The sequence below is a fragment of the Calypte anna genome, chromosome 12 (assembly GCF_003957555.1).
Source record: "Calypte anna isolate BGI_N300 chromosome 12, bCalAnn1_v1.p, whole genome shotgun sequence".
In the NCBI taxonomy this organism is placed as follows: domain Eukaryota; kingdom Metazoa; phylum Chordata; class Aves; order Apodiformes; family Trochilidae; genus Calypte; species Calypte anna.
Window position 1 is genome coordinate 20,500,813 of NC_044258.1, and position 18,127 is coordinate 20,518,939.

The 18,127-nt window shown below is 47.3% G+C and overlaps 1 protein-coding gene across 1 annotated transcript in view; it reads left to right on the forward strand.

Annotated features, from left to right (window-relative positions):
- The window catches only part of GRM7 (glutamate metabotropic receptor 7), a 181,044-nt gene that overhangs the window by 135,549 nt on the left and 27,368 nt on the right, over positions 1 to 18,127 (forward strand). The window contains 1 exon segment of the mRNA XM_008501358.2: positions 16,378 to 17,313. Coding sequence (XP_008499580.2) covers positions 16,378 to 17,313 — 936 coding nt within the window.

The following is an 18,127-nucleotide window of genomic DNA, read 5'->3' on the forward strand; positions in this document are numbered from 1 at the left end:
TAAAGCTAAATTAATGGAGCTTGATTTGTATTCCTATTGCTGTGTTAAATGTTTCCATAAAAAGCAGACTTTCCTCACCCTTGTGTCCTCACAGCTACAGGGTTAGACCAGGAGCTGAGGTTCTCTCTGTGACTTCCCCTCCACTCACCTGTGGGCTGTAGTTCCTCACAGGGGATCAGCATTGCTATGACAGTCCCTGTTTGTATTTTCTTACAGAAATAACGAAAATTGTGGAGTTTAGAGAAGTCAAGGATTTTCCCTAACATAAGCGACCCAAGTAATAGCTACTCTGACATATATCCCAGGAAAAACTACCAAACCTGCAGTCTCTCTTCAGTACATATTGTGGGGAGAACACTTCATGGTGTATTTCCCCAGTCCTTGTTTCTTTAATACCAGCCCAAGAGAGGAAGCAAAAGGATGTCTGGGGAGAGTGTTGATTTTAATTCAGAAAGTGCTGAAGTGATGATTGCTGTCACCTTGGGCAGTCTGCTTTAGTTCTTGTGTCTGAGTTTCCTGCCCTGTTATGCAGCCCCTAATGGTAAGGACAGCCCGGGTCTCAGAGGTAAATAAGTGCCAAAGACCACCACAGGTGAGTAAAGATTTTCTTCTTTCTCATTGTCCTCATTCCAAGCAGAAGCAGGAACATTTTGCCATTTGATTTCTCTAAAAGCAGTGTCTGGTCTGTCTGATCTCCAGGGGTACATGGCACCCCCTTGGGCACACAGTTTGGTAGAAGCAGGGGGCTGGCAGGGCTGCCCAACCCCCAGAGCTCTGCCAGATGACAATGCCAGAGCTCTGCATATGACAATAGACCAAAGAGATCTTTACCAACAGATTTGCAAGCCTTAAAACACTCTGTACCTGCTTTCTTTGTGTCACTGTGAGTTTGCACATTAATGAAATGTCTTTCTCTCCATCCTGATCACTTTCCCACATCCACACATCCCCTTGACCTCTGGGTGCTGGGAAGGGCTGAGCCTGCTCCTGCCTGTGCAGGGACCACCTCTGCTCTCCTGCAGCTCCTTGGAGTGGGAAACATCTCCTTGGATTTACATTTCTGTGGCTGAGGTCAGAATTGGGTTGATAACTCAGGAAATATTTGATAGCTCTTCCCTGCAGCAGCCCTGGGACAGGATGGTGTTTTTGCAGGGTCATCACTGCCTTTCCTTTTGCTTGCTTGGTGTCAGGCAGCCTAGCACAGCTCTGCCTGGTGCATGATTTAGTAACAATTCTGGCTGTATTTCACAGATATCTGCACAAGGATAAAATGAACAGATGTCTGGTTTTAAATGGCTTGGCCAGTATTCCATGACAACCTGTTGCAGAGCTTTGCTCTCCCAGCAGTGAAGTTGTGATTAGAAGGTGCCCACCCTGCTCCCCAGAGAGGTCCCACCTCTCTCCCTCCTATGAAGATCACATCGAGCTCTTCAGGCCCCTTCCTGCCCCCTGCATGCAGATTTAGTTCACAGCTTTTACAGTTCACATCTTCCTGCAGGTGGAAATTTTAGGCTCAGGAGCACGGCCAGCTGCATCCCCACTGAAACCCAGTAATCCCAGTACCCCCAGCCTGCTGAGCAGCAAAGATGCAGCTCATCCAGTCAGGCAATAAAACTACAGCCCATGGCAACACCAGCATCTGCAGCCAGGAGGGGTTTTGCTACCCCAGTGCTGAGGGTACAACCCCAGCCATGCTCTGGCTGTGAGAACACCCGTGGCTGGGCTCACCTCTAAGGATGTGCTCCAAAAGCAAAAAGTACTAGTGGGGAAAAGGAGGAGATCTGCCATGGGAAAAGGGAGCTCTGGGATGGACCTGCTGGTCTGGGATTCTTTTGCTTTGCAAATGGGTCAGGTTTTTTCTTTGTCACCCCTGTGCCCCTCTGTCTGTCACTGGACAGCACTGGGAGGGTCTGCATGAGTGCAAGGAACAGGCTGGCCAGCTCTGGTACCTTCTGGGAATCCAACTTCCAGGGCTTCAAAGTGCCTGACAAAACCAGAAACACATCTCTCCTGGAGGAGCTGATGTGCCTGAAGGAGAAAGAAATGGATCACTCCAAGAGGAACTGCAGGCTCCTGTGGGAAATTTGGTGATATTGCTTCCCTTGCTTGGTACCACGTTAACTCAGCAGGGCCCAGGATTATTGTGTTTTCACATCCAAACCTCTGCAAGCATCTCTCAACTGCAGAAACCCAAAGATGAAGAGAACAGTCCCTGTGAACCTGTTGAATCTTATCTTCCCAGAGATTTCTCTCCTGCCTAGCCTATGCCAGCAGCATCCTCCATTCCTCTCCCAGTGCCTCCTTCCCATAGCAGTCTCCAGAATGTCCCTGTGGTGCCAGGACTCCCTCCCACCCCCTGTGTCCTTTGCTGTGCAGCATTCCTGTCCCTCCCTGACACACATGTCACTGCTGGCTGCCTGCATGCAGCAGGAGGGGGAGAGAAATGCTCAGGGTTGGTGGATCTTTCTTCTAACCACTGAGCTGTCCCAGTCCTACAGACATATCCTTCAGAAATCTCTGCTTGTAGGAAATGTGCTTCAGGTTGGCCAGCAAGGTAAAAAACTCTTTGAAGGGGAGGTGATGCAGCCAGGTGTCTGGGTGGAGAGGAAGTGAAGGTTCTCCCCTTCCTTCCAAGTTTTTTCGGCAACGATAGCAAAGTATAGAACTTTGCAGCAGTTATGTAGAGTGAAAATAAAGTAAAGCTGGTCTGGTGGGTTTTGTTTAAAATGAGCTTTATGCAAAGGTGCTCCCAGCAGGCTGTTACTGGGGATGGACAGGGAGCTGCACCCACTCAAGCTCTTCTATTGCTGAAGTGAGTGGCAGGCTTACACTTGACCAAAAAGCCAGAGTTCTGGCCTTTCCTTTCATTTTTATCTTCCTGTTTCATACTGGCAAGCTTTCAGGGCTCGTTCAAAGGCTGAGTTTTTTTAAGGTTTTCAGCTTGAGTGGCTTGGTCCTGGTTTGGATGTGTCAGCACCACTGAGCTGAGGTCAGGCTGGAGAGACCTGTCCAGACACTGCCTGCTCCCTGTCCCCTGCCAGCACAGGAGCTGTTGGGATGCTGAGTCCTGTCTGACGGGCTGGAGGTCTCGAGTGGACACAAGGAGGAAGCTCTTGTGTTGAGGTGTTGTTGGTGGAGCTGCCAGCTGAGCTGTGGTGTCCATCAGTACCATTCCTCTGACACTCCCAGTGTGGTGCTGGACGTGGTGCCCTGCTTCACAGCTTGGTGAGTAGTGAGATGTTTACGGGAGACCTTTTTATTTGCCATTAGAGAGGGATAGCTTCCTAGAGCAAGCTAATGGGTTTTTTTTTTCCCGTTTGATTGTCTAATTAATGCTGTACTTCTAGCCCATTAGTGTCCACACAGGGTGTGTCATGTTGCTTTAATTGCATTGCCATCTCCAGCTTGTCAAGTGCACTCTTCCAGCTCGGGGTTATGGCTCATAAAGGTGCCACTGAGGTGCTGCCCAGACACTGCAGCACGGTTTCAGGAGAGCTGAAGAAGGCAAATCCTTGACTGGTAAAGAGCAGTGATGGAAAACACGGTGTCCTGTTCATCATTGCACCCCAGAGATCCCAAACTGTTCTTAATTGAAACGTGTTTGCCTTGCAGGGCATCAGACAGGGTTAACTGCAAGCTCCAGACAACATTAAAATATTGCTCTAACTCATCTTTTTTGCAAGCAGAGACAAAGATGTATTAAAGGAGCCTTAATGCACAGTGTGCAGAGATAAACAAAGAAATCTGCATTGGTTTATAGACGTGCCCTTTAATTGCAAATTGTTCAGTGTCATGGAGCAGTTTACAGCTTGAAACATGACTGCTGGTCACACCAAGTCCTCAGCACCCCAGCCAGCAGGCTGCCTGCTGAGCAATTCCTTAGGCTTTTATTAATTTCCCCCAGCAATAAGTGCTGTATTGCTGCAATCTTTCTGAACAAGTGCTCAGAAGATTAATAGTATTGATAATTATCAATACAGCTCCATAAACACACACGTTACACAGATCCAGCTCCCCTTATAAATCCTGACTCGTGTTGCAGGGTGTGAAGGAAGTGGCTGTGGATTTATTAGTACTGTGTATTATTTATTAATATCTGTGCATTTATTAATACGTGTATTTATTAATAGCTGCCTCCCCCCAGGGGAAATAGCTCTTCCGAGTTGTTTTCTTCACCAGAGGCTGGGGACAATATTTTAGAAGAGCGTGAAAAATCAGGGAAAAAAAAAATAGTTGTTTTTTACAGAGTGTAACACTCCTGAGCCTCTGGGCTGGGGGTGAAGCAGGAGTGGGGATGGGAGCAGGGAATGATGCAGCTGCCCTGCTGCAGTTCCTCTGCTTATAGAACCAACACCTCTGTAACTGGCTCTGCAAGTTCTGCAGATCCTGCACATTTCAGCACCCAGGGAACCTGTTGAGGCTCAGGCTGCTCTGTTACATCCCATAAACATCTCTGGTAGGGAATTCAGAAACAAATGCTGTGAATTGTAAGGTAATAAAAACGTAGTTAAATGTGTAACCTTCTGGCACAAGACCTGTATGCTCCTGACTGCTCTGGCAGAATAATCAGAATCAGAGCAACTCAGCTCCTCAGCAAAGTTTGATGCTCAGGACTATTCTGCCAACAGACTGGTTTTTCTAAAACGTGTTCAAATTTATATCTGATCGTAATTTTGGGGGGTTTGTTATTGCATTTTGATTTGTTTTCTTTTATCTTAGTGAGTGGAGAGTGTTCAGAGCTGGTGGGTTTTTTTACAGAATATTTTGTAGCAAAAGGTAAATCTTCCTGGAGCATGTGCAGGTTTCTGTTTATTGGAAGCCTGGGGTTTTCCTGGTGTCTGGAGGAGGAGGAGAGCAGAAGGACACAGGAATGAGAGGATTTCACCACAGTGACCACAGGTTACCCGGGGGGATTTTTAGACACTTTTTAAATATTGAATTTGACTTCATATTTGGAATTATTTTATCTGAAGCTTAAACATAGGAATTTCACATTTCCTAACCTAGAAAATTTCAGCTTAAACACTTGCACCCCTTAGTGAAGCTGCCTGTAACTGAAAGCAGAGTTATTGATAGGATTATCAGTTCTAGCTCCTACATACACCTCAGGTATAATCACAAAGCTCTTGTTTGCAAAAATATATGTAAAAATGTCTGTGTTTCTTTGCCTTTATCTGAGTATGAATGGATGGGTACAGAGGCACAGACCTCTGCAATGTATAATCCTTAAGATTTCTGTTGCTTTGCAACCTCTGAGTAAGCTCAAAACCACGGTTCAAAGATTGTGTCAAGATAGATAAAAATTGGCATCAATTTCCTTTCTCATTTCTGTTATTGTCACATAAATTGGCCCTTGTAGTGTCATCTGCTATTCCTCTTGCAGGCTCTAATGAGAGGCTGGTACAAAGATAAAACATCTCTATTACAACTGGAGCCTGGGATGCTGGGAGGAGGGATGCATTATTCAGGGGCAGACAGCCTCATCCAACAAATTCAGCAAATGAGGTGTTATTTAAAATCAAGATTTTAAGTATTAAGCAAGATTAGTGTGTTTTCTTTTCACACGTCAGTGCAGAACTTGGAGCTTCCAGCTGGTGCAGCCCCTTGCTGACAATTTCCACGTGTTATGTTTTTAATGAAATTGGCTGAACCCTCAGATTTAATTAGCCCTCCCTCCCAGCACGCTGCTGCACCTTGCAGCCAGAAGTCACCGGGTTCCTGAGAGCTGGAAAAAAATATTCATCATTTTAGCCACCCTGGCCTCATTGACATCTTCAGAAAGTAACTTGATCTGGGCTGTTTCTTCCCCATGAAATGATGCTCAGCCCCTGCTGCTGCTGGTTCCTCCCTGGGGCTGTGCCAAGTGTGGTTCCTTCCCTCATCCCCTCAAGGCCCTCTTTGGAAATGCGTTGTTCCTCCCCAAACCATCACCTTCCAAAGTCCTGGGTTGCTCCTCCAGCCATGGAGAGGTGGGTAATTGAGTCAGTGCTGCTCAGCCTGCTGTGGCTACTGAGTTGCCGTGGGCAGTGGCCATCCTGGGCAGCACAGCAGTGGCTGCTGTTTATTGTGCTCTGGAATTGCTCATACCAGCCATGACCAGCCCCAGCACTTTTAATTACACTCACAGAATTAATTTCCAGCCAGGTGGCAGGGAACTTTTCAACCCAGTGACCTCCTTCATGACCAGCTGCCAGCTCTGCATCCTCCAGGGGGTCTCCAGAAGGTCTGTGACAGGGGGGAACACAGCAGACACAGGGGTCCTGCTCACAGACTGACCCTGCAACAAACCTGCTGTGCTGCTTGGTGCCCCAGGTGGGTTTTCAGTCCTGAGCTTTAGGATCAGCTGCTGTACATAGTCCTTTGGCCAGAGAAGGGCAGAGCCTCCAAGGACAGGGTAGTGAGGATGTGAACTGAGTGTGAATTCCGTGCTGCTGCTTCTGCAGCACACACAGAGCTCAGCAGCTCACTGCCCATCACCAGTGGGTGCAGGGGATCCTCTCTGGGGTTTCTTTGCAAAGGGCCCTGCCTGTGCTGCAGGGTACAGAGGTGTCTGTGTGCCTGCCAAGCTCCCAGCACCTCCTGTCAAGTGCTACCAGAAAAATTGGGTGCAGCATGGCAAGGACTGTGTGAGCAGCTCCCACCTTCTGCAGGAGGAGAGCAGAGCCCAGCCAGAGGAGAGACACAGCAGTGTGCTCTCCTTTCCTGGCTCCTGTTTGCCATCCTTGGAAATCAGGCAAACTGGTGCTGTGGGGTTTCTTCTTCAGAAAAGGAAGGTCATTCCCTGAGCTGAGCTTTCCACATGGATTTCTGCTACATAAGAGCAGGAAGGCAGCAGTTAAATCCTGCACCTTGCTCTGAAAACTCACCCTGAGCTGGAATCAAAGATGTGAAATGTCATTTCCTGCCTCTTGCTGACCCTTTGGCTGAGGCTGTGAGGTGGATGGCAAAGCAAAGGGAATTGATTGTATCATCTTTGGGCAACTCTGAGCACTGGGATCGTTTTCCTGCAGGTCTGAGAATGTCACAGCACAGAGTGTTTGTAGGGACAGAAATGCTCAGAGAAACCAGGCTGAGAGATGAGTTACACGTTGCTTCAAAGGCAGGACAAGCAGGAGGGTCAGGAGCTCACAAGGGCTGAAATGGGGACAAATTACCTAGCAGGGGACTTGGTGACTTCAGAATTTGCTTCCCCTCCTGTTCTTGTACACACCCAGGAGCCTGTGGGCAGGAAGACTCCAGCCCCCAGAACAAGTGCCAAGTAAGAGATGGTCAAACCCAAATCACTGGGGTTTTAAGCTAGGTGGTGGTTTTGCTCCCACACATCACTGCTTTAAATCCACTTTTGCAAGCCTAATATATTTTTTTCAGCTAATATATTCCGGAACAAATACTTTGCTGGGCTGTTTTATGGGTCGTTAAAAGGTTTGGTTTCTTTTGGCAACAGTGAAAGTGTGAGTTTGTGGGTTATTTAGGGTGTAATATTCTTTTGTTTGACACCTGAAAACAGAAAGATGCTTTTCAGTGGCAGAGGCTTTTTGCTGTGTTTGGAGAGCTGTGTAGAGAACACATTACAATGATTTATTATTGTTTCTTTACAAAGCATTATTGTCCTGCCTGTGCAGAGGGAATGAATGAAGCCCTTGGTGTGGTGTCTGCTGGGCTGTCCTTACAGGGGAAACTGAGGCACAGAGTGTGCCAAGCCCAGAGCAGTGAGGGCATTCCTGGCTGCTGGGCTTTTCCTGCCTTAGAATCGAGCTCAGGAGCTGTGGGCTGGCACCCTCCTGTCCCCCAGCTCTCCCGTGGCAATTAACAGCAATCAAAGCCTTGCTCCTTTGTCTCCCTTTTTCTTTCCTGAATTTGCATACAGAAATCCTCAAGGTATTGTGTTAACAGGTATGGGAACTCTTGGCTTGAAGTTATTTCTGTAGTGCCCAAACAGAATCCAGCTGGGTTCTGTAAAATGAAATTTTGCTGCCATAGAGATGCAAATAGCAAGGACAGCAGAATGGAAATTATGGTGATTGCAAACTATTGCTTGTGTTTGCTTTAGGGGGAAGAAAGAAATCCCATGAAGGACATTTTAAAAGCTCTGCACACATCAGTACCACACGAGGGCTCTTTCAAGTTACCACCAATTTAAGCAAAGCATAAAGGTTCCTGGCAGAGCACATCCATTGAGAGGGTCAAAAATAATAATTTTTTTAATGTCCCTGAGTACTGATTTCCATTGAAAATTGATGTGGTTTGTGGGCAGACTGTAATACTGGGTGTACAGTGTGTGTCTTACGTGTCTCCAGCTAATCACTCACATGAGAGGCAATAATGGCCCCAAATAAGCAGCTGAGAAGTGTCTTTAGCCTGAGCTTTAGACTTGAGGAGAGCCTTTATTTTGTTGTGCTTGGGTTTTTTGCCATTTTTTTATGTTCTTCCACTAATCTGGTAACGTACATTTTATGTGAAATGCTGTTTTAAGTTATCCCCATGAAACAACCTTGCTTACCTGTTCCCTGCACTGCTCAGTGCCATGCAGGAGGTGAATTTGACAGCAGAAGTGGCACCCAGGCGCCTGGGTCCCAGGGACTCCCATCAGACATTTTATTCCTTTCTTGCAGTGCTCATCCTTCAGAGGGGGGTGAAAGGTGCTGCAGACTGAGACCTCTCTGCAAACACAGAGCTGGGATTCCTTTTCCTCTCAAAAACACAACTGGAGAAGGTGCCACAGGCTTGAGTCCCATCACACGAGGTTTGAGATCATTCGGGATCTGGGATCCAGGATGCTCTCCATGATCTTCCTGAAGGTGTTAACTTGTTATCCCTGCACTCTGGGGAGGAAGAGCACAGCTGGGACCATGTCCTGCAGTTAAACATTTGGGGCACTTGAGGGAATAGGTGGCCAGTTCCAGTTCTTTTACTTCCCAAAGCAATGGGAAGGACGAGCTGTAGGGCCAGGAAAGGCCAAGGGTCATGCTGCTGTTGCTTTGCTGTGCACAAATGAGATCAGGCACAGAATTCTTTAGTTTGTGGGGTTCATTTGAAACAACAACAAAAATCCAAAGCTCTGGATTTTTTTTCTTTTTTTTTTTTTGCAGAATTTTAGAGGAAATTTGGTGCCTACCTCTCCCCCCACATCCCTTCCCTCCTCCTCCTCCTCCTCCTCCTCTCCCCAGGTTTAAGTGTGCCATGGCTGTGATGCTGATGGGAGAGTGGTCCCAAGAGCAGAGTAATTTAACCCATTTCAGCCCCCCCCAAACTCTCTGCAGCCATCTGCAGATTTTAGGGACCAACTGACTGAGTATACCTTGAGCAAGATAAAATTTTATATTTTATTAATATTAATAACATTGCAGCAATCCAATTAGGGCCTAAATGAGTCAGGTGCTGATTTCACTCAGAATTCCATATTTCTTTCACCCTGCATCCCAGCCCGTGTGTCATGGTGCCATGCACACCAGACATGAGGAGAAAATTACTGTGCCATTGATGCTGATTTTTGAAAAAGAGAAAACCAGGACCAAATAATTTGACTATCAAATACTGGTCTTTGAGTCAGCTTGGGAATTAGCAGGATAAATAAACTAAAGCACTTTGAGTTGGCAGGCACTTGAAGATAAATGCTATCCAAATCACACACATGCCATTTGGTACATCTCTAGTTATTACCCTTTCCGTTTGGAAAGCAATAAATCAGATTTGGCAGATGGATTCATGTTGCACAATCATAAATAACTGGGGAAAGAAAAAAAAAAAGTTTATTAGCTCATAAGCAGAGATAAATCAGCTCAGAGGGCTAATACTTTTCTCAGAACTTTGGTAAGGCCAACTCCTGGCTATGCCAGGAGAAATAACTCAGAAAAGGAGGTTTCAGGAGAAAAGCAGAGCTCTGTATTTGCTCCTAGATGTGGCTTTCTCATTGAGTCTTCTTATTCAGGACTTAAAGTTACTGATCATTATGGATGGATTAGAAACAAACCCTTGAATTACTGGTCTATTTAATTTAATTTTTTTTTTTTTTTTTTGCATACATCCATGAGCAACTGCTTTGCCCTGATGTTGAGCTGTGGTTTTGGTGCTTTGGGCTGAGGGTTTCTGTCCATCCTGCCCACTGAACCCCTGCAGTCTCAGTGCTGGGGCCAGGCACTGAGCAACTCCATTGCAGATTCTTATTGAAGTTCCAGTGGCAACATGGATATGCTGGAAATAAGAGAAGTGCAGAGATATCCAGCCAGGCTAAAAGGAGAAGCAAGTAAGGATCTGCAACACCTTTGATTGACTGAAGGGTACTGTGTTAAGGTTCTTTCCACCAGAATAGTAAAATACTGAACAGTTTTATTTCCATAAGAATGTGAGTGGGCCACTTGTGTCTCCTCCCTTCTTGTCTCAGGTGGCAGGACATGTGAAGGCTGTGGCCATCAGAGCCCATGGTCACCCTGGTGTCCTGCTGGTGCCCTGCAGGAACAGCTCCTTCATCAGGGGTTCCAGGCTTCATTGCCAGCTGTCTCACTGGGGATCAGGATGCTAAAGGAGAAGGCTTAGTGGTGGACTTGGCAGTGCTGCATTAGGAAGTTGGACTTGATGATCTTAAGATCTTTTCCAACCCAAACGACCCAATGGTTCTGTGCCAAAAAGCATTAAATGCTTGAGAGGGGTGTCCAGGCTCCATAGCTCTGCTTTCATCCTCCCAGTTAGCAGCCAGACAAGCTGTAAATTGCTCCTGTAATTAAGCAGAATTTTCTCTCCTTATATACAAAAAGAAAACCAGCAGGAGTTGGCAAGAGGTGCTGAGCAGTGGGAGGGCTGGATGGCTGCTGAGGCTGCTGTCCTGCCAGGGACACCTTGGCTGAGTGCTGCCAAATGGCCATCCAGCTCCTGCTCTGGTGCTAAACACATCCAGCCCCTGGAAAGGGCTTCAGATCATTCACTGGGCTGTGTTACAAACATCCCCAGGAACATACCCCCCCAACAACAACAGATGCCTTCAAAAAAAAAGCCAAAAAAAATCAGATAATTGAAGCTACACGGGTTGCTAGCAGGAATGGGAGGGAAGCTCTTGGAGACCAGACTTTACCCTAAAAATATTTGGTGTTGGTTGAGGGGTGGAAATGCCTGCAGCAGGATGAAGAGTGGGAGAGAAAGGCTGGCGTGCTTCATTTCCAGATGAATGTTCTGGAATTCCCCCCAGCATGTACAAAGATGCTCCCCAGGTGGGAGATGGGATTTTCTGCCTGTCTAATACCAAGGGCACAATGAGCTCAGGATGTTCTGTGCACTCTGAAAGGCAGCTGTGGAGCTGGGCTCTCTTTTGAGCAGCTTGGCAATGAGCTGAGGTGGGAAGGAAGGGCTGGGCATGGCTCAAGGGGTGGCAGCATCAGCTCCCTCTGCCTTGGGGCTCAGCCCTGCCTTGGGGCTGCTCACTCTCAGCCAAAGCCACCCACTTAAGGATGAAAAATTGTCTTAAAGTACCTCTGCTTCCAGAAGATGGATTTGCCTATCCTATCCTATCAACCTATCAACTTAAATAGATAAGATTTGTGCATCATAAATGCACATTTATTTTTTTAGCTGGAAACCCAAGGCAGGGGATGGGGGGTGAATGCTGAAGATGCATGGTCCATCCCCTCCCATTAGTGAGAAGACAACACAAAGCTGCAGCCAAATGTAAAAGCATTAAAATGATTAATTTTAGATTTTATTGTGTGTCAACAGAAACGTAGGATAACAAGCCTTTTTGGAAAAATTGTAGATTAAGCATTTTTCTCTCTATCAGAGTTGTGCTAAAAATGTCCTTACTTTAATGAAGAGCAAATAGCCTTTGGACCTCATTAAAGATGTTATTACAAGTGCTGAGTGCAACTTGCTTCTGGTGCCCTTAAAGCAGGTAAGACTGGTAAATAATGACAAATAATGAATGAAAGAAAAAGTGAGACCAGGGAAAGAAAGAGAAAAATAAATGAGGTTTGTATTTAGGTTAAGAACTGCTTCTTACAAGATCACCAAGTAGGAGTTACAGAGTGAGAAAGTGATGGGTTTAGTTGAAGTTTAAATCATGATTAGAGTTAAACAAATTTAACAGATGTGTTAAATCAAATGTGATGCAGCTGCCATGCAGGTTTTGATACCTGTCCCTAAACACCAGGTGTCCTTTAGGCAGCAGGGAGCAGGGCCAGGGGATGTAATGTACAGCTGAGTGCTGGATAGAAGGAACACATCCAGCTCAGTCCCTCCCTCATTTCAGGGTGCTGGGCTGTAACTGGGCTCAAACTGGTGCTGAGGGTGCCCAGGTTCAATGGGTGACCCCCAGGTGGGTCCTGCAGAGGGCTGGGGTGGGTGCCTGGAGCTGGTGCTCTGCAAAACCTTCTCTTTAAGGGGAGGGTTGTTGTTTTGGGGTGGTTCTTTTTGCACTGCCCTGGCCATGCAGGGAGTGTTCACTGCTCAGCAGGTTGTGATCTTGTCACCATGGGGATTTCTCTGGCTCTGTCACCCTGCAGGCTCTGCTGGCAGGGATGCTGCTGGTACAAGGTGCAAGCCCTGGGTGGGTCCCAGCAGCAGCATCCCAGCCTGCTCTGGAGCCTGGGCTCATCCTTGCTGTTATCTTTTGCAGGGATTTCAGTTGATATTTTGCAGAAGGCTCTGTTGACTGTGTGTTATTGACATATTCTTAGCTTAAAACCATTACCATGTTAAAGCCTTGGATTTAGAAACTAATTACAAGACATTAATAGCTAAGCCCTAAGAGCTAAGTCATGCAAATGTTGCTCTCTGTAAAGTTTAATATACAAAAACTATTTGAACTGCTGACTTAGTAGCTGGAGTCTAAAAGCAATCTGTAAAGGTGGCACAATCCTCCACAATTGTTTTCTAATGTGTCCATGAAATTAATGGCACAGTTGTTATGAAAGTCATATCAGGGAGTGTGGCTATTTTTCTCCCAAGTAGGTTAATTATCATTAATGTAATTATTTTTGCACTGATTTTTATTTTAATCAAGCATTGCGTGAAACAATTTAGTTCAGAACAAATAGTTTATTACAGAAGTGTTTGTGGTAGGGAGAAAAAAGCAGCACTGCTTAAATTATACACATATATTGAGTTACTTTAATCATTAAAATGAACAATTATGCTGGGCCTTATGAGGCAGGCTCAGCATTTCTTGTTAATGTTTGTTCTGTAGCAAAGATAATGAGAATTTGTATTGGAAATGGAGCTCATCCCTCAGGCTGGAGGCTTCTCTGAAGTGAGTGATACAGAGGAGCTGGGTGAGCTTGGAGCATTGGAGTTCCCCTCTCTCTAACCAGGACAGAACTGCCCTGGGCTGGTGGGGAAGTCTCGGGACCTGGGAAGGACCTATTTTAGTTGTTTGGGGTTTTTTTCTTTTTTTTGCCATTTTTGGTGGGTTGGTTTTGGTTTTTTGATTGTTCTGCTTTTCCCTTCTGTACTGTGCTGGTGGGACAACCCAGCGTCCCAGTGTCACACAGGGGCTCTCCTGGCCCAGGTCCCATGGAGCACAGCCAGGTTTAAAGTTCTTCTTCAACACTTGATTTGAATGTCCTACCATGAACCAGTTGTGGGGGTTTTTTTCCCCATTTATCAGATCAAATTGTCCATAGATGATCTATAGGAGCATCAATCTGCACACTGTACAGTGGGAGATGTGCCAGTCACCAGAACCATGTGCTATATATGATATTTATCAGATGTTGGCTGGGGCTGTGATTTCTCAGGCCATGAGACCTGTGCCTACAGCACCCACCTGGTGCTTCATCCTCCCCGGATTTGGCAGGAAAACGTCATTGAATGTAAGCAGGTTTAGATTTGAGCAAACACAAGAACTGGGTGAATACAACAACTGCTCCCCACAGCAGGTCTGGTTTAGAGGCAGGGTTTCCAAAGGCAACATGTCTCAAGGAAGCTGCAGCAGAAGCTGGAAGAAGGAGGGAGAGGAGAAAGGGGTCAGAAAAAAATATCCATCAGGCACAACTGTTATCTGCTGAAGCAGCCAAGTGCACAGATGAACCTGTGATTGCTTTGGTTTGCAGTTCTGAAAGGAGCTACATAACAATTAATTTCAAAGACAAAAAACGTTTCAAAAATATTCTGTTCTGAGTGGGGAAAGTGTTTCTGGCTTGACTCAGATTCTCCAGTCCCAGTGCCAGGCTCTGGTGCCAGGTGGTTTACCTTACGGGTGGTTTTCAGCCTTCATTTTCTTGCCAGAAGCAGCAAAACACTGCCAATCCCTGAGGCCAGTGGGACAGCCTCATCCTGGGGTTGGCCCAGGAGAGCAGAAAAAGGACTTTCCATAGTTTTGCCTGATGTTCTGTTTATCTCTTTACACACAGCATCTGCCCAGAATCAGGTCCCTTTAGGCAGTCCCAGCTGCCCAGCAACACCATGGAATATATTTGAGAACATGGAAATTCATCCTTTCCTAGGTATGGGGGTGTGGGGAGCCACCCCCACCTTCCCTGGAGCTGTCAGATATTAGAATGCAGGAAACTGGTGGGAATCCTTCCCTCATGAGCTGGTCCAGCTGCAGGCAGGGGGATGCTTTCTCATTTCATAGCACTGCAGGCTGGAAAAAGTCCCAAAAGTGCCTGCTGTGTGTAGGAGTGATGGTGCAAGGAGTCTGGAGCCTCGTGTGTCCCTGCCAGCTGCACAGCTCAGCAGTGCTCACCCTTCTCTCTGCTTTGGGAAAGGGCAAGACACAAAGCAGTGCTGAAGAACAGTGGAGGAAGTTGTGAGCTGTTGGGTCCCTTGGTTCTTTAAGGAATTGTCACGAAACTTTCCTCACCTGCTTGCTGGGTCAGGAATCTTGGTCCTGGGTCTCTTTCCTCACCATCCCTTTGGTTCTCTCTTGCTCACACCTTTTGTCCTGTTCCTGCAGCCTGCTCAGAGCAGGGCAGAGCAGTGGCTCTGTGGGCTCCTGCTCAGAGCTTCCATGAGACCAAGCTGCCAGGCTTTGTGTTCTCCTGCACCATCAGCATCCTTCAGCTGCTGTAAGCTGCAGTCCTTCAGCTCAGCCTGCTCGGGATGCAGAGTTTGTGGATTATTTTTTTTTTATTATTTCCAGACTAAGTTGTGAATATTAAAGGTTAATGAAGTTTCTCAAGCAGTGGCAGACCTCTAGAATATCTGTTATTGAGGGATTATTTTTATAATGTTCACAGCTATTGGTAGCAGTATTTGAGCAGCGTGTGACTTCAGGAGTTTTTTTCAAATGTGTGGAATGAAGATGATACAGGATCTATTTTGAATTAAATTAGGAAATTGAGACTTAATCCTTCAATTTGAGACTTGCAAACCCCAGTTTCTGTGTACATTAATAACCAAGGCAGCTGAGCCACAAACTCACTTCAGAATTTTTCACTTGTAGGGAAAAGAGTGGAGCTTGTAAGCATTCCAGGAACCTAAAAACCCCAAACAGCTGGAATTTTGTTTTTAATACCACTTATTCACATCTGCCCCAGGGGATCAGGTTTTAGATTTGGAGAAGCCACAGACACAGAGCAGCTGTTGGAGCCCCTGAGATTCCAGGCAGCTGAGCTGGCACCTGGGGCAAGGAATTGTCACTGGGAAGGGCAGGTTCCAGCCTGGCCCCTTCCAGGGGGGCCCCAGTGCTAAGCCCCCCTTGTTCCTAGAAACCAGGAACTCTGGTGTTACTCTGGAATATTTTGGAAGGATTTGTGAGCATTTTCCTGTGGTGCTTGGGAGCCTTTGTGCCCAGGCTGTGGAGCTCAGGTTTCTGAGGGCTGCAGAGCAAGTGAGACTTTCCATGTGCTTAATGTCAGGATTTCTCATTTGCATTCCCAGCAGCACGGATGGCATTTCCAGAGTGGAGTGGGGCTTTGAAGTGAAATATTATCTAATTACTGCATTTTTCATTGATGACTATTTTCTTTGTCTTTCATACTCCTTACATGGCTCGTGTAGCAGCTCTCACCACCCTCTCACTGATCCCATGCCCTATGTGAGACACATTTCCACCTCATTTCAGGTATTAAGCTGGGCAGTGGCAGCTCCAAGAAGGGAGAGCTCTTGTCCCAGTCTGGGTAAGGAGCCCCAGGCTCTGGAAAGCAGGTTTGTGGCTGTAATTCCTGCCTTCCCTCCAGCCCCATCTGCATGGACCAGAGGTTTGCACAGAGCTGCCTTATCTGATGGTGTCTGTCCTTCCACCAGAGGTAACTGCTCATCCACATGAAGAATGAGGGTGGGAAGTGCAGTGCCAGGGGCAGACACCAGCGTGTGTGTGTGTGTGGCTCCTGCTGCTTTCCCAGGACTCTGCCCCAGATTAAGTTGATCCCTTTGTTGTAGGTCCCTCCATGGTCCTCCCCCCCTCCAGCATCACCTCCCTGACCCCCCGTCCCTGTTCCCCATCTCTCGCAGATCGATGACATGCAGTGGGGCAGAGGGGTGCGTGAGGTCCCGCCCTCGGTCTGCAGCCTGCCCTGCAAGCCCGGGGAGAGGAAGAAGATGGTGAAGGGGATGCCCTGCTGCTGGCACTGCGAGCTCTGCGACGGGTACCAGTACCAGGCCGACGAGGTCACCTGCCTGCTCTGCTCCTACAACCAGCGGCCCAACGAGAACCGCACGGGCTGCCGCTCCATCCCCATCATCAAGCTGGAGTGGCACTCCCCCTGGGCCGTCATCCCCGTCTTCCTGGCCATGCTGGGAATCGTTGCCACCATCTTCGTCATGGCCACCTTCATCAGGTACAACGACACGCCCATCGTCCGGGCCTCGGGCAGGGAGCTCAGCTACGTCCTGCTGACGGGGATCTTCCTCTGCTACATCATCACCTTCCTGATGATCGCCAAGCCCGACGTGACCGTCTGCTCCTTCCGGAGGATCTTCCTGGGGCTGGGCATGTGCATCAGCTACGCCGCCCTCCTCACCAAAACCAACCGCATCTACCGCATCTTCGAGCAGGGCAAAAAGTCAGTGACAGCCCCCAGGCTGATCAGCCCCACCTCCCAGCTGGCCATCACCTCCTCCTTGATATCCGTCCAGCTCCTGGGGGTCTTTATTTGGTTTGCGGTTGACCCACCCAACATCATCATAGATTATGATGAGCAGAAAACTATGAACCCCGACCAAGCCAGAGGAGTTCTCAAATGTGACATTACGGATCTACAAATCATTTGTTCCTTGGGTTATAGCATTCTGCTGATGGTTACTTGTACTGTGTATGCCATCAAGACTCGGGGGGTCCCAGAGAATTTTAATGAAGCCAAACCCATTGGATTCACTATGTACACTACCTGTATAGTATGGCTTGCCTTCATTCCAATATTTTTTGGCACTGCCCAGTCAGCTGAAAAGGTAGGTGAAAACAAACGAGTGTGCATCTGATGTGTGAGGATTTGTTGCAGCCAGGAATTACCTTCTGACCCTCAGCTTTACCCAGGTTTTAAAGCAAGCAGGGTACAGCTCGTTCTCCTTCTCTGCCTACTTGGTGGGCTATTCATTTGATAAAGTGGCAAGTGATCAATAGCAATCATATAAGCCATTAGTTTTATTGTTGCAACCATTTCAGTTGTGTCTTTTCAGTAGGACAAGTGGGAATTAGCTGTCCCGTTGTCCAGAAAGAGCCATCTCTTAACTAAATCATTTTGAATACAAGGTGTAAGCAAGAAAATAGTGAAAAGACAGTCAGGTAGTCTGGTGTGCTCCTGGAGCTTGGCACCCAGGGCAATGTTTGTTCTGGGTGCTGTGCTTCTCATATCACAGCCCTGGGGCACATTTATACCACGGAGTAAATAGCCTGTCCTGAGCTCCAGCTGCTGAGCCCTGACAGCCCCTGCATTCTGCATGGGTTATTTCTGAACTAACCCAGGCACATTTACCCCCTGGCTCATGGCAAGGGGATGGCAGAGTCCTGGGGTGAAAGCCAGGTTGCTCCTCTTTGTAAGTGAGGTCCAGTGAAACCCCTGGAGTTCAGGCACCAAAAGCCAGCCCCAAACCTTGCAGTGCCATGACTTCAGAACGTCAGGGTCTCATCCCTTAGTCGTGCTGTGACAAACAGAAATTATTGTGAAGTGCTGTCGGACTCAATTAAAAGATTCCTGTTGCTGTGAGAGGCATCCAGCACTGCAGAGGAGTCTGCAGGTTCTCTGTCCTGGGGCTCCCACCCAGC